Here is a 22317-nt window from a genome sequence, read left to right on the forward strand (position 1 = left end):
CAAAATTTGATTTCAGCTGTACAAATATCTCTGGGAGTCATGCTCTCTCTCTTTCTGTACTTTCTGTCTTCTGTGTTCTCTCTGACCCTGTACATCTTTGTGTACTAGTTATAGACAGGGTTGGCAGCATATGCTAAGGTTGCATGATATTTTCCATTATTAGAGCCTATTTTGAGACACATAATTTTAGCTGTTTGGCTTAAGAATTTCTATCTTGGGTGTCAGATTGAATTTTGTAATGAAAATGTTAGCTAACCATCTGTAACCATTTCATAGAACGAGGAGAGAGAAAAACGATTTGTCCATGATTAAAAAAAATATCTCTATAAAAAAAACACTTTTCTGCGGGATGGCAGCGTGACTTCATCACATCATTCTGTGTCCTGTCTGCCTCTTCCCTTCCTCTCCCCTCCCCTTTCACCAGTGCTCAGGAGCTGGGGCTGCTGTGCTGTGGCCTCACCTCCAACCCCACCCCCAAGCAGCCAGGGGGAAGAGAGTGGAGCCTGGCAAGGCCTCAGCCCGTACCTCTCCTGGCGGCTGGGGAGAGAGAGTGTGGGGCTGGTTCAGCCTTGTCTCTGCCTGATGGCCAGTGGGAGGGCATGGGGTGGTGGGACTGGGACTGGCACAGCCTTGGTCCTTCCCAGCGGCCATGGGGGGAGGTGGAGCTGGCATGGCCTTGGCCCAGTCCAATGGCTGGGGGTAGAGAGCTGGGGCTGGTGTGGCCTCGGTCTTCCCCGGTGGCCGGAAGGGGGTGGAGAGAGTTGGGGTTGAGCTAGAGTCAGCCCTGTGGCTGTGGTGGGGGGAGGATGCTGTTCGGCCCTTCCCAGAGGGAGGGGGTTGGCAAGCGTAGTGAGCAGGAGACACAGCCCCTTAGTATCCTATAATTGTTTCTTTGAGAAGCTTTTGTGCCTCCGTGTTTTTGAGTGGGGACTTGAAATGTGACAGGGAGGTTGTCAGGAATGTGTCTGTTGCTGTTTCTGTAATAGGCCTTGAAAAGTCACAGTTCACATGAGCTTGGTAGGAAGTTGATGGAGTTTGGCAGCTACATTTTCTGAAGAGTCTTTCTGTTGTTAACATGCTCACAGCTCCCATGTGCTGATTGGACTGAGCATGTACCATCCCCACAGACTAACTAAGCATACTCCATCCAAAGTTGCAGAAACTCAGCAGGGCTCTCTCTCTCTTCATTTGCTGCTCCTAGCAGCTGGGATTGATTCAATGAGCATCATTTGGCTTGTGCACTGAATGAGGCAGAGATTCTGTGGAAAATATAGCATGTGATCATGTCATCTAAGACTGTAGCATAATGCTTATGCCCAAGGGGCATTATGGTTTCACCAGCAAACTTAATTGTGGCATTTCCTAATTTTTGAGTGCTTGACTTGGCAACAGTAATGTCCTTCTAATACATGTCACACACATACTACGTAAATATGAAATGTGAGTGCATGGTGGGTTTGTATGTCTCTTGCTGGGTTTTCCCCACCCCCTTCCATATTCCTTTCTATAGTCTCTGTTTTTCTTTTCACTGCTTGCTATTCTGGCTGCAGGAACAGACATTGGCTCAGAATTTGTGATTCTAGTGAGATTCACCTGCTGCTGGCTAGCAGTCTGACAAAGATGACATAGTGCTTCAAAGCCAAAGCTTTGGGTGTTTTATATTATCTTTTTGATGCAATCTGCACTACATTAATGCAAGGCCTGGTTATATTTATAGTAGGGGCATAATGTGAAATGGCCCACTTGGTGGTAACTGAAACATTGAGTACCCATTAATCATTTATTTCAATATAAATTTGTGTACATTTGTCTCTTCATGGGCCTAATTGATATAATAGTTTAGTCCTGCATTACACAGTATAATTAAAACTTGTATTTCACCAGAAAATGAATTATCTTTCTGCAGAACCACCTGGCATGATTTTACTCTAGTAATAATTCATTTTATAGATGTTTTCATTTAACATTTTCACTATTGACATGAAAATACTGATTTTTATTTTTGCTCAGTTTAATATGCAGAAGACCGGTATTTATGTTTTAATGTAGTCAGCGTGTGCACCTGTTCAGTTAATGGTGATTTTTAAGTTGTAAGTGCTTTTAGAAGAAAAACAACAGATCTCTATGGGTATGTCTACACTACAACATTAATTCGAACTAACTTAGTTCGAATTAGTTAATTCGAACTAAGCTAATTCGAACTAACGGATCCAGACTACAAAACTAGTTCGAATTAGCGTTTTGCTAATTCGAACTAGCATGTCCACATTAAGTGGACCCTGAACCGGGCTTAAGGCTGGCTGGAAGCAGTGCCGGCAGGGCATCAGAGGAGGACTTAGAGCGTGGAGATGCTGTCTCAGGCTAGCCAAGGGCTGTGCTTAAAGGGTCCCGACCGCCACCCCGGACAGACAGTTCTCAGGGTTCCCTGCTTGCAAAGCAGTCCTGGCTTGGAGTGCCCGGACTACCCACACTAGGCACATCACAGCACTCGGCCATCAGACCGGCTGCACTTGCCGCAGGCTGCCATCTGGGGAGAGGAGATAATTGGGGGGCTGCAGGAGAGCTTCCACCCCCAGAAGCCCGCAGAGCCAGCCCAGTCCTCCCCATCGGGGGCTCGTACCCCATTCCTCCCTCACCTCCTTCCACTTACCCTTCCCTAGCCCCTCTTCTTGATGTACAAAATAAAGATAACGTGTCTTCCAATTTGAAATCTGTCTTTATTGAACAGAACTGGGGGAGACTGGGAAAAGGAGGTGGGAGAGGGGAAGAGAGAGGCTGGGAGAGGGGAGGGCAACTAAAATGATCAGGGGTTGGGAACAGGTCCCATATGAAGAGAGGTTAAAGAGACTGGGACTTTTCAGCTTAGAAAAGAGGAGACGGAGGGGGGACAGGATAGAGGTCTCTAAAAGCAGGAGTTGGGTGGAGAGGGTGCATACAGAAAAGTTCTTCATTAGTTCCCATAAAGAAGGACTAGAGGACACCAAAGGAAAGGAATGGGTAGCAGGCTTCAAACTAGTAACAGAAAGTTCTTCTTCACAAAGCAAAGAGTCAACTTGTGGAACTCCTTGCTGCAGGAGGCTGTGAAGGCTAGAACTAGAACAGAGTTTAAAGGGAAGTGAGATAAAGTGATGGAGGTTGGGTCCATGGAGTGCTATTAGCCAGGGGGTAGGAGTGGTGTCCCTGGCCAAGGTTTGTGGAAGGCTGGAGAGGGATGGCATGAGACAAATGGCTTGGTCACTGTCTTCGGTCCATCCCCTCCAGGATCCCTAGGGTTGGCCGCTGTCGGCAGACAGGCTACTGGGCTAGATGGACCTTTGGTCTGACCCAGAACGGCCATTGTAAGCTCAGGGCTCAGGGTCGGGGGTCTCAGTGGACCCCCTTGACTCTCTTGCACACCTGCTCCTGGGTGTCCAGGCTGGCAGCTCTCCTGCCCTAGCCGGCCACTTTCCTGTGCCTAGTGCGGAGGTCATGGACGAGGTCCACAATGTCTGCACTAGCCCAGGTCGGTGCCCGCCTCTTGCAGTCCTGGGCAAGCTCCCGGGAGCCGCCAGCCTGGTCCCGGGAAGAGGGGGAGGGCTGGGGGGCATCAGGTGGGTGGCTCGATCTGTGCCAGGTGCAGGGTCTGCTGGCTGGGTGCTGGCAGGCTTGCACCTGGCACGGGCACCGTAGCCAGTCCGTGCTCCTTTAAGGGGTCTGGGGCCGGGAGGGGGGCAGACGAGTTTCCCTGGTGTTGGCCAGAGTGGCCACCAGGGAAACCTGGGGAGGGCTAGCCTCCCACTAGTTCGAATTAAGGGGCTACACAGCCCTTAATTCAAACTAGCTAGTTCGAACTAGGCTTAATCCTTGTAAAATGAGGTTTTCCTAGTTCGAACTAAGCACTCCGCTAGTTCGAATTAAGTTCGAACTAGCGGAGCGCTAGTGTAGCGCCTATGAAAGTTAACATCCGTTAGTTCGAATTAACTTTGTAGTGTAGACATACCCTCAGTCTGCTGTAACTGTGAAGCTCAGAATGGTTGTGACAGATCTAAAGTTGGCTGCTGATTTGTTAAACATTGTCCTTTAATTTGTAAGTTAATTTCTTCTGCATTAACAGCAGATATCTGGAATAGTTTACAAAGATTAGTTTATTTCTCTATACTTTTAAACATACAGCTAACTTAATGGTTAGGTTTCTTTATTAGCTTTGAGAGAGCATACACAATGTTTGCAAGTTAGCTACTTGGTAGGGATCATGTTGAATTAAGAGTTGGGTATTGCTCAGTCACCATGGGTATGTCTACACTACCCTGCTAGTTAGAACTAGCGGGGTAATGTAGGCATACCGCAATTGCAAATGAAGCCTGGGATTTGAATTTCCCAGGCTTCATTTGCATAAACTGGGCGCCGCCATTTTTAAATCCCTGCTCGTTCGAACCCCGTGGAATGAGGAGTAACGGTAGTTCGAACTAGGAAGCCTAGTCCAAACTACCTAGTTTGTGCCGCGTGTAGCCGCGCGGCACGGGGTTCGAACGAGCAGGGATTTAAAAATGGCAGCGCCCAGTTTATGCAAATGAAGCCCGGGAAATTCAAATCCCAGGCTTCATTTGCAAGTGCGGTATGCCTACATTACCCTCCTAGTTCAAACTAGGAGGGTAGTGTAGACATACCCCGTAACAGCTTTCTCCTTTTCTTTTTAGCTCTTCTGAAGTAATGAGTAGTTCCTGTATAGCTTTGAGACAGTAGTGTACATCAGCTGAATAAAAGCTCCTACTCTGTTGGAGCAGTAGAATGTGAAATGCCTCATTTTGAATTTATTACAATTTAGTCATATGGCTGGTGAAACGAGAGCTGTAGGTCAGTTCTCCGTGCATGAGTGTCTGTATCTGAAAAACTCATTTGCACCTGGCACTGATGTTAACTGTCTTAGCAGCCACGGCCAAGTTTTATCTGAGTCTGATGTAGGAATGTCAGTGTGTAGACAACTACACGATTAACTGATAAGACTGGGCTTCTCAGTTAATCTTGTCGACTACAAGCTTTCACCCCCCGCCCCTCTGGTGCCTCTATCAGGGGAGCAGGCTCCACGGACCTCCCTGTCCCTCCCTTGCTGCCTCCCATGGAGGCAGTGATGTGGGGAGAAGGTGGGAGCCAGTTTAAAAGGGTGCCACCTGCCCCTGTCCCACTGCTGCTGCCTCTGTTAGAGAGGGGTACGGAAGGCTGCCAGAAAGCAGCCTCTATAGATGGGGGGTCTGAGTTTCTCATGGAAAGAGGCTACGCCAGCATCCCACGGAGTAGCCACTGTCCACGGTGAGCCTGGGCCTGCTGCAGACAGAAGATGCTCCATGGCAGCAGCCGCTGTCCATGGGGAACTTGGACCCTCACGGACAGGGGCTGCTGCCACCCTGCACTGCTGCCTCTCCATCAGAGGCAGCAGCATGGGGTGACAGGTGGGTGGCGGTCTGCGTGGAAAGCCTGTTTTTAAACTTACTCCCGCCTGCTACCCTGTGCAGCTGTTTCTGATACAGAGGCAGCAGTGTAGGGGAGGGGAGCTGGAGATGCCCCAGGAGTGGAGCTGGGAGCGCTCTGGCTGCCGTCCCCATCTCCAGGGACTAATGAATAGTCATGTGCCCTCTAAAGTTTCATGCAATTACACGACTATTCAGTTACTCACTAGCTAACATCCCTAGCCTGACACATCTTCCTTCCTCTCAGTCTTGGGTACATATGTCTCCCGTGTATCTGGGCACGTGTTTCCCAGCATGGGTAGGCAGACACATGCTTGTTCAGCTTGAGCTAGTGGGGCAAGAGATTGGGGTTTGTGTGTGGGAGGGGGATGGGCTCTAGCTGGGGATGTGGACTCAGCTGGGGCCAGAGAGTGGGGATATGGGAGGAGAGTTGGGGTACAGGGTCCCAGCAGTGCTTACTGTGACTCCTAGGATGCAGCCACCAGGTCCCTGCAGCTCCTAAGTGTTTGGGTGAGTGGGAAGGCTCTGTATTCTGCCCTCATGTCCACAGGTGCCACCCTTGCAATTCCCATCAGTTGCAGCACCTGTCCAATGGAAGCCTGCACTAGGTTGTGGAGCCTGCACTTGGTAACATGGTAAAATGTGGCATTCCACAATAACTGACAAATTGATCCATAACCCGTATTTTGAGTTTTGGTACAACAACCCTAAATATTTTGTTTTTCTGATTGCTATAAAATAACAAAGTACCATATAAATATAAATAATGCGTATAACAAGATGTGTGTTGACCTCAACATTGAATTATTTTATGTTGCAGTTTATTCTCTCATTTTTTGTATATTTATATTTTACAGAGTTGTAAACCAGAGTTACTCCACTGATATAAACAGAATTTCTCTGGATTTACCCTGTGGCTTGTTGTCTTTTGATGGTTATATAAATAATAGTGCCTAATTAACAAACATACAAATTTTGCTACCTTCACTTACATGGAGAGTACTGCATGGGCAGTAACCTTTATTACAATGATATGACTTGCAGAAGAGGGCACCAATCACCATCGCTTAGCATGGCAGAATTAGGTAGTTGGTAGGCAAATCCCCTTCCTCTTTCCCCTTCTAATGTGCAGGTCATATCCATGAGCGAGAAAGAATTCCCATAACTGAAACAAAGCTTTATGGTTCCAGTTCCTATTTGCAAATATGAGGTAGGAGACAACAAGGCTTGTGCAAGATTCAATATCCTCAGTTGAAGAACAGGACACAGTGGTTTTAAATGTTCGCCTTTGCTTGCTTTGAAATGAAACCACTGAATTTACTAGCACAGAACAAATCAGGCCAATATTATAAATGTTCTATGAAGGTGAAAAGTGGAGAGCTATTTCATGTCACATTTGTCATCTTGTAGTATAATGAAATATATTATTAGGTACTAAAGTTAGCATCAAAGCTACAATATTTATGGCATAAGAATAAATTATTTGTATATAAAAATACCAGGTTTATGAACAGATATTTCCAAGCCTTTCTGAAGTAGATAATCTTAATATGGTATGCATTGTATATAAATTAAATGAGATGTCCCAAAACTCAAATAAATTAGACAAAGGTCAAAGATGGGAGCTGTATATAAAAAAATTGTCCCTAAGTCTGTTAGTGTTGGATTTTCATAGCTAGACATTATATTGTAGGCTCACTGGGGCACCTACAGAATAATCCCTCAAGACTAAAAGTGATTGACATTTCTCAGGAAGAATCTTCATCTCGCAAATAACATGCCAGCTACTCTTCTTAGAGCTGAGATCAGCATGAATTCTTTTCTGTTCGAACTGCAATGCCATAATATCAGTTTTTGGCTTCACATTCATAGTATGCAGCCACAATGTTTGCAAGTGTATGCTTAGAGGAATAGTTCAGCAGGGCTTTCTCATGTAAGTACTATTGGCTAAAGTATATTCAAACTTCTTTTCACTTTCTAGGCCTTGCATAATTGGAAATGATTAGATTTAAATTTAAAAATGAATAATCCTTAATCAACCTGAGACTAGAAGATATTAATAAGAAGCTAGACATGACAGTTGTTTCCATTACAAATATGTCCTCTTGATTTCCCCTTGTTAAAAATGACATCACTATGGTAGATATTTAGACAATTTGTCTAATAATAAAGGATGCGGGCCTTTGCAGATTTCCATTTTCAATCTCAGTAGTCAGCTTACTAAGAAGGCTAATATACCGGTGTTGAGAAATGTAACCACCTCTGTCCATGCAGCTCTTGCCAGGTGGAAGTGCTACACCATTATTTATTATATTGTAATTTGTATAGCCACTTGAGATCAAAATGGCTGTCAGTGTTTTTGTTCCAGATGACTTTTGCTATTGGCTCATAGAAAACAGAATACTTATGAGGAACTGACAGCATACGTATGCACTGCTCAGCTGCCCTATTTCTATCGTCAACTGGAAAAAGCAAGAAAAGACCCATGGCATATACAATTTAATTAGTTTATCGTCTTTTAAATTTGTTTTATATAAATTTTAAAATTCTGGATTTAATTTTTAGTTTATTGTCATAATTTTGGTTTTGGATCATTTGGCCCATGGCTCAGCCATTATTAATACATTTGACTTGACTTGTAAGCTCACATCACAACCAGTATAGTATAATAAATGGTAGGCTTTGTCTGTCTCTCTCATACTTACCTCTTCAAAAATTGACTCCAAAATATCCTCTTTGCTTTCATCCATGTTCGAGTTCATTGCTTCTTTGCCTTACTGCATTTTTCAGTGCTTAGATTCAGTATATTGGCATTATTGATAGTGCTGCCACTTTCTGCAGGGCACAAAAGTGGCCTAACAACATTAAGATGTAGACTTAAATGTTTCCACTAATATACTGGAGTCAATTAAATTACTCAGCCTATAATTGAAAGCAAAGTTCAATACCAGTGGCAGGTTTTGCTTCACACAACCTCATAAAGATGGAATGCTAACGTATTAGTCACTATAGCACCGTAGGTCTTCCACCAGCAGGTGATATTATTACCCTATAGCAGTGTTTCCCAATTTTATTTGGCTGAGGAACCCTTTTCAGCTTTTCAAAATTTCAAGGAACCCCTAGGTTTGTCAAGCAAAAAAAAAGGGGGAGGTGACAGGGGAGGAGAGAGGGACCCACCGATTCATGAAATTCACATTCCTTCCCCAAGACCCACCCCCCATCTCCCTTCTGTGAGGCCTCATCCGCTCTGTTCCCCTCCTCTCCATCATTTGCTATACTCAGCCCTTATACCTGTCTCAACCTAGTGAGAGTAAGGTTTGGGGTGGGAATGAGGGATTTGGGTGTGGGAAGGGGTGAGAAGTACAAGTTCTGGGAGGGAATTTGGATGCAGGAGAAGGGGCTGTTGGCTCAGGGAGGGGGCTCTAGGCTGGGGAGTGTTGGGATCAGGTGAAAGGTTGGGGTGCTGAGCAAGCCAGGGCTTGTGGACGTGAGGGTGCAGGAGTTTGGGCTGGATATGTGAGGGACTCAGGGCAAGAAGGTTGTGAGTATGATGGGCTCAGGACAAAGATTTGTGATGTGTGGATGGTGGAAGAATGTTGTGGCAGAAGACTGAGGATGTGGGGATGCAGGAGTTTGGGGATGTAAGAGGCTCAGGACGGGGGTTCCAGTGTATGATAGGCTCAGATTTGGGGTCAGGTGGTGCAGGAGTGTTATGATGTTGCAGTGAAATGGGGGTTTGGTCCCAATTGGGGGCTTGTTGGCCTGGCTTCATTTTTAAATAAAATATTATGTCAAACTCAAAAGGTTTTAGCATTGTCTTTATATATGAGAGGGGTGAGGAACCTGTTTTGAGTCAAAGGTCACTGACCCACAGAAAAGTCAGTTGGGGCCACACAAGTGAGATGCAAAAAAAACAAACAAAAAAAGCTCCTCCAAAAACCCCCAAGTCTCACTAATGTGGTCCCAAATGTGCTGGTGGGGGTAAGGGATAGAGTGCTAGTGGGTGCTGGGGCTGGGGAGAAGGTGCTGCTGGGTGGAAGGATGCTGGCTCAGATGGCAGGGTGCTGGGGCAAGGAGCTAGGACAGGCAGGTGGCAGGGTGCTGGGTTCAGGGACATGGTCCTGCTGGGCACTAGGATGACTGGCAGGGTGCTGGGACAAGGAACAGGGTGCTGCTGGGTGCTAGCGTGGATGGCAGGGGGCTGGGACCAGGGCCAGGGTGGTGCTGAGTCCTGGGGTGTGAGGCAAGGTGCTGGGGCCAGGGCGGTGCTAGGGTGGATGGCAGGGCTGCCAAGGAGCGGGATAGGGATGGGGTGCAGGATCTGGGAGGGAGCTGGGGGTCAGAAGGGGACAAGGTCTGGGTGGGGTGCAGACCAGATAGGTAGGGTGCAGAAGCAGGCTGGATGTAGGATGTCTGGCTACGAGGGAGGGTGCGAGGAGGGGACTTAGGTAGGAGTTGGACCTCCCTGATCTGGCACCCTCTAGACCTGACTTGTCCCAGATTAGGAATTTTTGGACAGGGGAGGTCATTTCAGGGCTCCTGGTTCCCCCCCCCCCTTTCCGCACTAGGCTTCTTTGCACCTCTATCCCCTGCAACCGAACTAAGCTGCCCACCCCTGCTGGTTCCCTGCACTTCCCCCCAAACCATCCCTCACAGTCCAAGGGAGTGCAGCACCAGTTCCCTGCAGCCCCTCACAGCCCAACTGAGCTGCCCGTCTGTTCTGTATGCCCTCCCCCATCCACCTCAGCCCAGCTGAGCCCTGCACTGGTTCACTGCATGCCTCCCCCACAGCACAGCTGATCCCCATTTCCCTGCACCTCCTCCAAGCCCCACAAAACTGCTGAGCCAAGAACCGATTCCCTGTCCCTCCCTTCCCTTGAATCTAGCCTCGGTTCCCAGCACCTCCCTCCTCCTGCAGTCAAACTGAGCTTTGAGCTCCACACCCCGCCCCCCACCCCACTCCACTCCACAGCCCAGCCCAACTCCCCAGACCTCCCCACTCTGCAACCCAGCTGAGCTCAATTTCCCTGCACCTTCCCCCAAGCCATATAGATATGCTGAGCCAGTGCTGATTCCCTGCCCCTGCCTTCCTCCCACCCCTTGGCTGTGTCTGCACTGGCACGATCTTGCACCAAAGCGGCCACTCTTGCGCAAAAATTTGCTGCCTGTCTACACTGGCCACGTGTTCTTGCGCAAGTACACTAACGTTCTCATGTATGAAATCAGGGCTTCTTGCGTATGAACTACGATGCTCCCACTCAGGAATAAGCCCTTTTGAGCAACTATTCTTGTGCAAGACGCCAGTGTAGATAGGCAACATGAATTTCTTGCGCAAGAAAGCCCTTAGGCTAAAATGGCCATCGGCACTTTCTTGGGCAAGAGAGTGTCCACACTGCCATAGATGCTCTTGTGCAAAAGCACAGCTCGCACATGGAAGAGTGGATGTGTTCTTGCACAAGAAGCAACCAGTGTAGACATAGCCTAAGAGTTTCCTCCCATGAGCAAAATGAATTTTGTGTTGTGCACCAGTATTGAGTTCATGTGGATTGTTTGGATGTGTCACCCAAGTTATTAATAAATATTTGTAAACCTCTACCTTTTCCCTCTGCTGCCATGTCAGCTCCCCTGGTGCCTGCTGCCCCCCGACTCCTCACCCTCCTCTGCTGTCCTGACTCCTGCTCTTCTCACTGTCCTCAGCCCTCTTGCAACCTGCCCCCCTCCACCAGCCCTTCTCTCCTCCCTGTGCCCACTCCTCCAGTAGCCCCACTCTGATCATGTGAGCTACCCCTCCTCATCCCCTCTCCTAACACCTCCCTACACACCTGCCCTGCGTCTCTCCTCTGATGGTGGTCTCTCCACTGGGCAGGTGTCTGCCCAGAATCCCCTGGCACCTGCACCTTCTCTTACCCCTGCACCCTCCTGATGCCTCCTCCTTCCCTCACTTCCCCTGCCCCCTTTGCTCCATTTTTCCCTGATGCCCACCCCTCTCCACCCTCTGCCCCCATTCCCTTCATGCCCCTGTGCCCTCTCACATGACTTGCTCCAACCCAGCCTTCCTCATGCCCACCCCTTCTTTCAAGCCTTCTCCCAGCACCTCCCCTCACCCCTCTATCCCCCAATGCCCTTACCTTTTCCCCTCCCAGCATGACACCTCCCCTCCTGCCCTTTTCCTCATTGTCTGCGCTTGGCCCCCTGCCATTTGTCTCTCCTCTACCCTGTCCCTTTGGTGCCTTCCCCTTCCCCTCCACCTCTGCACAAGCACTTTCCTCTCCCAGCCCTTCCCCTTTCCCTCTGCACAAGCCCCTCCCCCTCCCTTTCCCTCTCCCATACCTTCTGCCTTCCACTTTGTGGGGCTGGAGTCTATGCTCTGTCCCCGGACTCCGAAGCCGCAACTCAGCCATGCGGCGCATCACAGCGCCCAGCAAGTTTAAAATCCCGGGCCATGATGTTATGTCACGTCCGGGCGTCTCTCCACCCACTGGTTTGAGTGTGCTGCGCAGGGCAGCAGCAACCAGCGAGGGAGAGCTCAGGGAAGGTTGCGCATGGCAGGGACGAGTCCGGGGATGGGGGAGAGATGCTCTGGGGCCGGGCTGGGAGGACGCGCGCATTGGGTTGGGACCAGCTCCGGACCGCGCCCAGGGAACAGCTGTACACGCTCGTGCTCCACGCTTTGCATTTCCCCACCCTCGTGTCCCGCCCCGATACAAAGTGGCGGGACTACCTCAGACCTATAGAGGGTGGGGAACCCCGATGGGCCGGCGTTTATTCGACCTTAATTCCGCGGCCCGTCGGGGACATCAGTTGGCGGCTCCTTCACGGGGCCGTGAGCACGGGCGTGTACTTGGCGCGGTTCACCCCTATCCCAGACACCTGCCCCTTTTGCGGCGTGAGGGAGAACCTGGCGCACGCCTACCTTGAATGCGCCAGGTTGCAGCCCCTATTCCGGCTCCTCCAGAACCTCTTATTGAGGTTCTGGCTGCACTTTTCCCCTCACCTTTTTATTTATGCACACCCAATCCGTGGCCCCACAAAGTCGCGAGACCTCCTCGTCAACCTCCTCCTGGCCTTGGCGAAAGCTGCCATCTACAACAGCAGGAGGAGGATGCTAGACGAGGGGGTTCTCTGCGACTGTGGGGCCTATTTCCGCTCCTCCCTCGTGTCATGAATCCGGGCAGAGTTCCTCTGGGCGGCGTCCACTGGCTCCATCGACAGCTTTGAGGAGCAGTGGGCGCTGTCCGGTGTTCTCTGCTCGGTGTCCCCATCTGGCTCCCTTATTTTGAACCTCTAGCCCGCACTTCTTGATCCTTTAGTCATTATTTGTCCCAAGAAATCAATTGAACATGGGTCCAGTGTCCCTCCCATAAGGTTGGGGAGGGGCTTTTAGAAGGTGGGCGGGCTCTGCTCGCCCACCATCCCATGATTTCAAATAGGTCCAGCTCCAGCTCCAAATATTGTGGGAGCATGGGCACCACAAGCCCACACAACTCGCCGCCCATGCCTCTGCTGGCTAGCCGGCTCACTCTCTCTTTTTCAGAGGGAGCGGGGGAGAACTGGCTCCTCGCGGAACCCCTCGTTTTGCTCCGCGGAACGCCAGGGTTCCGCGGAGCACCAATTGGGAAACACTGCCCTATAGAATGCACCATTGCAGAATGAAATGGCAAAGCTGAAGCACAAAAGATGCATGTTGTCTTTCTGATAAGCTCTTATAACTATAACTCCCCAACATCAGTGTTGACACAAACCACTCTTTCTCACTTCAGGGCAAGACTACCGCAATAAGCTCTATCTGGAGTGAACTATGAAGTCTACTTGTATAGAATGTTGCTATAGCCCTCCTGAAAAGAGCAGACTGGAGATTGCATATTTCATAATTGTGCCTCATATTCTGCAGTAGCTGCCTGTCTGCTTAAGGGGGAATTATGGTGCTAATTACAGTTTATAAAGCCCAAATGGCCTAGTTGCCCATTACCTTGGACTGCTTCTGCCACATATCCTGCATGTGCCTGGCTGTCCCAAGTGTATAGCTGCCTGGATCCAGGAGAAGAACATTCTTTATAGTGACACTAATAATATTTGAAGCATTAGCTTCAGAGTAACTACCTTCCCCTCCCCCCCCAAAAGTACAATTCCAGAGGGATTATCTTGTTGATATATATATATTTATATATTTAAGTATATGAAACAAAAACAATAACAGCAAAAAAGAAGCTGCTTTTACAGAAATAATTATTTGTTTCTATTTTGTTTCAGTGATTGCTTAAACAATAGGGAAAAGACTGTATTTCTGTCAAAGTAGCTTTTTTACCATTCTCAGTTTGGTTTGGCAATGAGGCGCCAGTCCTGAAGTCTTTACTAAGGCAACACTTACGTTGGAATTTAAGGGATTTTCTCAGTGAAGGCTGTTGGATTGGGTCCAGGTGCTAAGGTGCTTTAAGTAACCATGGAAAGTCCCAGAATCACTATAGAAAGAAAATGCGCAGAGAGACAGCAGTAGTGTACAGTCTGTTCTGCGGGCTGGTCCAATGGCCCCTGGAGTTCATGAGAAGACTCCCACTGATTGCATGGGGCTTTTGGTCAGACCCTTGGTCACACTCCCCTGCATACTATGAAGGAGGTCTCAGTAGTGGGAGGATTATGGGCAGGCAAGGGGTGTGATGAGCCAAACTTTGCACAGATGAAGACGCCCATATCTCTGGGTAGAGCAGCACAGCTCTCCTCCATAGTCATTATTAGTAACTGCAGCGGGGCTGTGCAAACATTCTGGCAAAAGAACTTGAACTTTGTCCTTCTGCCCGCAGGACAGTTTCTGTAAAGCAAAGCATGTTCAAATGGGTTTGGCTTCTTGCTTTCCAAGATTTTATCTTTCTTAATGGCTACTGCAGCAATCTGTCTTTTAAAATAAAGATAAAAATTTTGAGTAAATGGTTATGCTGCATAAAAGTCAATGCAAACGTGTTACATATTGAACTTTTCTCTTTCTTTTCTTTTTTACAGTATAAACTGGTAAATTCATTAGCTGGCTACTCTCATACATTTTAGTGGGGATGCATTAGCTATCATAGTCATCTGAACTGTGATTCAATCACTAACGAATTCCATTAACTCTAACTTCAGAACAGTTGTGCTTGTGATTTGAATTCCATTCAATTTAATTTAATGATATTCTTAGTTAACTTTATTACAGAACTCCGTGAGGTTTAATCTTAAGTGCTGAATGCTTCCCTCACCCAGAGGAAGAGAAGAAATTAGCATATTATCTCCAGGCTTGTTGCCACACACCCATCTCTGTTGGGACTCTCTGACTCCCACTTCAGACAAAGCTGAAGCATGCACCATGCTTGTGACTTTACAGCTTCTAGAGAAACTTATTTGTAGCATAGAGTCAACTAAGTGCTGAGAGCTTTATAATATACATGGGGATTTGCATCTTTAAAATAGTTTTTTTCTTTTATGTCCAGTTACATTAAACAAAAAACTTGCAAGACCAAGCAATTTATTTAAAATGGACATATTCCTAACTTTCTATAGATGATTTAGACTGAGACTGTAGTAGAGTTTTTTGGTGGCAGCGCCATCACTTGGAGTTGAGAGCCAGCTGCAATGAGGTGAATATTCTGGGATTTAAAAGAAGAAAGTCACTTATAAAGGGAAATGTTGTTGAATATCCTCCTAGGCTGGCTGTTGGGAGTTTCACACATAGTTAATTTGATGGAATTTTGCATCTTCCCTTCATGGATCACCTTTTTAACAGGAGAAATAAAAATGTGCAGCTCCAGTTAGTTGATACCAAAACTTCCCAGTATAAAACTAACAAGAATTTAACAACACAATATGGTGTAAATACTACAGTACCATTTTCTAGTTTTTTTTAAAGCGCCACTGCTTTTACAATTTGATCAAATATATGTAAGAATAACATACACTATGGAAAAGCAAAAAAATACTGTAAAATGAAGTTGGGGATCTCCTCTCAGGCTGCTCTCATGACCAGAAACTTCCTTAGCAATTTCATGTTCTCCTTATTTCCCACATGTTTGTGTTCTAAGACAAATGAGAGAAACTCCTCTCATATCACAGACAATCCTTTTGTAGTTTATCACAGTAAAAAAGTGTATATGAAAAAAAATTATTCCATATCAGCATAAGATCCTAATTAATTTGGGAGAAATGATTGCTATCATCTTCTAAGGAGTCATCATTTTGTACAAATAAGGGGAATTGCAGACCATATAAAATTTCAGAAGTTATATTTGCTACCTGACTTTTTTCCTCAATATGTAACTCTGATTCAGTTAGTAACTTAAAATTCCTTTGTGTCTTAATAGCAATTTATAACATTTGAAGTTTGAACAATGTTTTTTAATATTAGGAACTGTAATGCACCAAATTATCACTCCCTTCACATCAATTTGTCTAATTGTCCAGAAGACTACATTTGAGCAAACTCACAAAAGCCAGTAATGTCATTTCATCATTTTTAATGGCTGTAACTTCATTTTAAACATATTAGTGGATCTTAAAATTAAAATTTGTCTTGCCAAAGCAAGCATATTTTATATCTCATTAATTGTGGCTGCTAGATTCACACTTGCAAGTGATATTTTCCCTGCCTATCCTGGCAATTAAATGTCTGTCATTAAATTACAACATTCTATATTAAGGTTTTCTTCCTGGTGTTACTGGTATGTAATTTCAACTCACAACTCAGTTTTATGAAGGTACTAGTTTGCATATATAATAAGTAAAAACATAAAGATGTTATGAAGGCCAAAAAGTGTAACTGGGTTTAAAAAAAAGAATTAGGTAAGTTCATGGAGGATAATCAGTAATGATTAACTAATATTATCAGGGATTCAACACCATGTTCCAGGTATTAAACCACCTATTACTAGAAGCTGTGAATGGATGACAAGAAATGGATCTTTCAATAATTGCTGTGTTCCATTAATTCCCTCTGAAGCATCTGGCACCTGCCATTATTAGAGGACAAGATACTGGGCTGGATGGTTAAGCATAAGAATAAACTGCCTACGGAGGTTGTGGAATCTCCATCATTGGAGATTTTTAAGAGCAGGTTAGACAAACATCTGTCAGGGATGGTCTAAATGATGCTTAGTCCTGCCATGAGTCCAGGGGACTGGACTTGATGAATTCTCAAGGTTCCTTCCAGTTCTGATCTGGCTCAGTATGGCTATTCTTATGTTCTTATTTCTTTGACACTTCTTTTTGTCATCAATGAAATCAATGGAACTACAGAATGTTACTGAAATCAGAATTTTCTTGTATTTTTGGCAGCTCATAAATGGTTAAATACAAAATCTTGGTATCCAGGGTTTTGCACCAACAGTTCTGATACACAGAAAGTTTTTATCTGTTATATATAGTATTAAAAAGGCAAGGATAAAGGATTAAAAAACAAAGGTGGTGGTATGGTAGAAGTCTACTAGGGTATGTCTACACTACCACCCTAGTTCGAACTAGGGTGGTTAATGTAGGTAACTGGAGTTGCAAATGAAGCCTGGGATTTGAATTTCCCAGGCTTCATTTGCATATTGCCAGGCGCCACCATTTTTAAATGTCCACTAGTTCGGATTCCGTGCCCGCGGCTACACGCGGCACGAACTAGGTAATTCAGATTAGGCTTCCTATTCCGAACTACCGTTACTCCTTGTGGAATGAGGTGTACTGGTAGTTCAGAATAGGAAGCCTAATCCGAACTACCTAGTTAGTGCCGCGTGTAGCCGCGGACACGGAGTCCGAACTAGCGGACATTTAAAAATGGCGGCACCCGGCAATATGCAAATGAAGCCCGGGAAATTCAAATCCTGGGCTTCATTTGCAACTCCGGTTGCCTACATTAACCACCCTAGTTTGAACTAGGGTTGTAGTGTAGACATACCCCTACAGACCACCTAATCAGGAAGGAGAGGTGGATGAGTCTTTTTTAAACTACTAACAAAATTATACAAAGCATAGGACAAATAAGTTTGTCAGAAGTTGAGCACAATTATGTGGGTTCATTTTTATAATTATTATAATCTGGAGCAGTTATTGAGCTACGCTTATCCTTTGTGTCCTATGTGGGACTGGAATATATATTCTTTATGATGGCCTCACTGGGACCATTTCACATATTTTTCTCTCCTTTTTAATAAAATGAGGAAGATGGCTGGTCTTGGCACTTGGATTAAAGAGATCTGATTTCTATCAGAGTCAGAGACTTGCTCTGTGAGCAGTTTAGTTGGTCTCTCTGTGCCTTGGTTTCCTCATTTGTAAAATGGAGGCGATATTGCCTTCTTTCCCGGGTGTGGGGAGGATGAAATCATTGTTTGTGAGATGCTGAGGTTAGTACAATGATGAGGACACTGAATGTATATAGATAGATTAAAAACCTTTGGTCAGTTTATTTCTGATTGCTTCCACAAACACTCCTTGCCCTCCGCCACTCCTTCCCCCCGCCTCCGATCTTGAAATATTACGTACTTCTCCATTAAACTTGAATCACCCATGAAAGCTTACATAATTAGAGTTTGGAGCATAGGTAGGAGAATCAGCAATGCTTACAAATAAGTTTGTCAGAAGTTGAGCACAATTACGGGGGCTCATTTTTATAATTATTATAACCCAGGAGCAGTTATTGAGCTACACTTATCCGTAGTGTAATGTCACAGATTTTAGTGCTTTCATACCAGGAATGAATTTAGCCCATTATGTCTTGTTCCACGGTTCTCTTTTTTAATTTGCTGCCTATTCTTACTTGCACTTGTGTGAAAAACTGAGCTGGAAAAAAATATTTAAAAAAACCCTTAAAAATATACATTTTTTAAAATGAGTATTTTGGCAAAAGGAGAACATCAGATAAAATTTTGTGTGTTCCAGTACAAAGCACACTTTATTTTTCACTTTATTGTCTTTCAGGGGGATCAGACATTGAATACCTTGATTTCTACAAGCCAGTGGTATGGTTTTGGATCCTTGTAGGACTTGCTTATTTTGCTGCTGTCCTTAGCATGATTGGAGACTGGCTAAGAGTCATATCAAAAAAGACAAAAGAAGAGGTAAGAGTGTCCTGCTTCTAAAAGAGAAACATGCTTCTTCATTTATATTTGGAATAGAGGATGGGCAAACTTATAGTAAATGTTTGCTTTTTAGGGCATGAATCAGTTTTCGGTATCTGAAGTAGAGCAATAGCTTATGTCATTATACAATTCATTTGTACTAGTCTTGATGAATATATATTGATTTTATGTCACTATATATAAACTCAGGTAAACATAGATAGCAATTAAGGGAAAATGTGTGCAGTACAAAAGTACACATATCTGGCTGGAAGGAAATGTCTCATTTTATAGGAACCATTTTTGATAGTTAAGCCACGTGCTTAGTGTTTTGGGTAATAACATTTTCCTGATTTTATTTTTGCTATAGGATACAGATAGGTAAAACAAAACAAAAAATCAAATGTACCAATATATAGTCATATTAAACAGTAAAAAATGTGTGGACTTGTTTTAGCAATACATTAATTTGTCTTATGTTACTTGTCATACAGTACACTGCACCGAAGGCTTAGACCATTAAAACATGTTCAGAAGTGCTTTACAATAGTCTTGTTCAATTACATACATATTAATTTACAGTTAGATATGTTGGCTTAAGTTCAAATGTACTTTTTCATGTAAATCTGTTTGTCATTCCAATGATGATAAAGTAGTTTAATTAAAATGTAATTGTTTAGCCAAATGGCTTGGTTTCAGTAGACATTTGTGGATAAGTAAAATCTCTTTTGGTTATGTTAAGTGAGAACATGCTTGATTACAAAGCTTTATACAGAAATTCAACAGTTAAGAAAAATATGTTGTTTAGAAGCAAGATATTTATTCCATCTGATCTAGGTTCATGTCATTTGCAAATAGTTCAGCTGCTGTAATCAAAAGCAATGCAAGTATTGTTTTCAGTGACAATACAGTGATTGTGAATTGCATTGCTGTATCTAGCACTGTCATGTGTTGTCTATGGTTAGTGGTATTATTCATGTGGCTGATTGTGAAGGGTTTATATAAGTGCATTTTTAGTGTGAATTCATAATCACTTATTCTAAGAAAGGAACTGGCATCTAATTAATGGGAGAGTATTTATCTAAAGTCCTCTTTTAGAAGACAATATGTATATTAATTTTACAGTAGTTAAAGAAGGTAGCTGATCAACTTGGTCCTATTCCTGCAAACTCTAAGGATGTTTGTAACCTTTTGTCCATCTGATGTCAATGACACTACACACACGAATACTTGCATGCACAACATATTGGACAGTGTGCAGGTTTGGAACCCTGTTCTCTGGACAAGTGGTGAAGGAATCCATGATGCCCACTCAGCACTGGCTGCTGATAAATAAGATGGTTACTTTAAATCTTGCTTTTACATTCCTTAGTAATCCAAGCATAGGACATGATGAGGCTTCTATTTGGGGAGGCTCACATGCAAGTGCTGGAAGAGAGTGTGCAAGAGGGAGTTCAGTGGTGGAGCCTTGGGGAAAAAGGCAGGTAGAGTGTGGGCAGGGAGAGGCCTCGGGGAAACAGGTGGAGTAGGGGTGAAGCAGAGGGTGGAGAAGGTGAGGCCTTGGTGAAAGAGGCACAGCAGTGGTGAGGCAGAGCATAGAAGGGCCCACAATCTGATTACTGTTCTCCCCCCTTCTATTAAGCTTTGCTTCTGGCACTGCAAAGGTAGTGGCAGGGTGGTGCACTTCTGGAGGGGTCCTGTGCCGCATCGTGGCGTTTACTTCCTGCATGGTTGGACTTTGCCTCCACTGGTCTTTTATCTACATTGCCCATGAATCTGAGCCTGACATGTTTGAGAGAAAATTTCTTTCCCTATGTTACGCTGAGGCAATTTCAGTCAGCTAAGTCATTTTTTAATTCAACATGTACCATTTTTGGACTATTTTCTTTCATCTAGTTTAAGAAAAAAAGTTGATCTCTGTGGGCATGTGTAATGGATAGGAGGAGTGCTGGCCAGCACCCAGTGACAAAGGGGTTAATCTTAGGTAGCTAGCAAGGGGGTTGGCAGGAAGCCAGGAGAACCAATAGGAATGAAGTGCTGAAATTTGAAATTTATAATATACCTTGCCTTGTCTTCTTTGTGTGGGAGAGTTAAACCAGGAGTTGAGAGACACAGAATGATTTAAACCCAGGCAGGACTACCATTCCTCCAAGGAATTTGGGTCATGAAAGTGGAATGAACAATGAGAAGATTGTGAGTAAGTAAAGGGAAAAAAGTGAATCTAGTCACAATCAGAGTATTTTTCTTTATTTTCTGGTTTGGTTTGAACTGCTCTGTGTGAATCTATGACTTCCCTCCGCATTTGCTATCTAAACATTGTTTCCAGATATTTTCTCTGTGTTTTAATGTATTTTCCTTAGTTGCTCTATAACATCTAGCAACCAAGTATGCTTTCTTTATCAAGTATATCTTTTGTTTTGTAATAAAAAATCCCTTTTTTAAAGTGATTATTTGATTCTTGTATCCTGGAAGGTACAGGAGTTCTGTCTGTCTATGTGTATCTGCATGCCTCAGGCTGAGGGCTCAGCTACCAGAGATTGCAGCTTGTTTTTATTTTTATTTTTTCAAGCTCTCTTGTGGCAGAGGAACTTGGGTACCCCTGGGGAAGGAAGTCCCAGTGCTTTCTTCCTGGGTTCAAGAAGAAAGGGGTTTGTTTCAGTTGGTGGTGGCAGCTTTTTTGTTTATTTCTTAGAGCCACTGTATCTATGACGCGTGGGGGGCAGGGCAGAGGGGGTGGGGGGAGAGAAGGGAGGTGGTTGTAAACAGAGCCTGAAGAGGCAAGTTTTTTAAACTCTTTGTGAGCCCCCACCTTTTGCACTCAGAGTGCCAGAGTAGGGATCAGCCTTGACACATGTATCCCAATTTTGATTACATCCTTTCTAAAGAAGTCAATTGCCCCAGAGCCCAGTGATTCAAAAGGGCCCAGGGTTCCTGGTCACCACTACAGGCCATTTAAATCACTGCTGGAACACTGTGTATGGGGGGTGGAGGACACATGAACTGAGGGCTGGTTGCCTGAGCCCCACCCCTTCTCCCTGAGGCCCCACCTTTTCTGGGTGTGCAGGGCTAGCTCCTGTCACCTTACCCAGGTCCCTGGCAATTCTGTTGGCCCATCTGCCCAGATATTCTGTGTGGAGATGGGCTCTAAGAGGGTTTCAGAAGTGCCTAAGAGGCCTTGCCTAGGGGCAAAAATCCCATTGTAAGTCAACAGAACTAGTGCTCCTAAATCTCTTTACACTATTGAAAGGTCTCCAGAAATTAACATTTACCATATCTATTGGTTTTAGTGAACATGCTTTTACTTCTGTGAAACTGCAAGGGCTTAATTTAATATTTTTGGAACATTCTGGTGCTGTGAAAGTATTGTTAGCTTGGAATTCATAAAAAGTGGGCTGGGGTCCTTGCTCTGCCAGGGATTTCCTGTGTCCCTTGGGCAAGTCACATAACCTGATTTTCCTGAACATTAATTTCTCATTACAGAGTCCTTTATCTTTTTGTCCTTCAGTTTCCCATCTGCAGAATGGAGATAAAAAAGCTCCCATTTGTAAACCCTTTTGTTTTCTCTTTTCAGCTATGTCTACACTGGAAGCTGGGGACGTGATTCCCAGTTTGTTTAGACATGTCTGTGTCAGCTCTCTTTGAGCTGTCATGCTCAAAATAATACTGTAAGCAAGGGAGCAGGAGCAGCCCAGCACCTCTGGTTAGCTGCCCAAGTATATGCCTGGGTGTCTGAGTGGGGAACATAGCTCTTCTTTGAGCCCTTTTCAACATCTTTCTTGTTATTATACTCCTTATACTCCTACTACATATTTGCC

General features: G+C 45.0%; 1 protein-coding gene across 2 annotated transcripts in view; it reads left to right on the forward strand.

Moving 5' to 3' along the window:
- Window positions 1–22317, forward strand: part of KCNK2 (potassium two pore domain channel subfamily K member 2) — a 265921-nt gene that overhangs the window by 212018 nt on the left and 31586 nt on the right. For both annotated transcript variants that reach the window (XM_025178605.2, XM_006137350.4), the window contains exon 6: window positions 18363–18502. In XM_025178605.2, the coding sequence (XP_025034390.1) occupies window positions 18363–18502 (140 nt within the window). The remainder of the gene's footprint in view (window positions 1–18362; window positions 18503–22317) is intronic.

Source organism: Pelodiscus sinensis, chromosome 3 (genome assembly GCF_049634645.1).
Source record: "Pelodiscus sinensis isolate JC-2024 chromosome 3, ASM4963464v1, whole genome shotgun sequence".
Classification (NCBI taxonomy): domain Eukaryota; kingdom Metazoa; phylum Chordata; order Testudines; family Trionychidae; genus Pelodiscus; species Pelodiscus sinensis.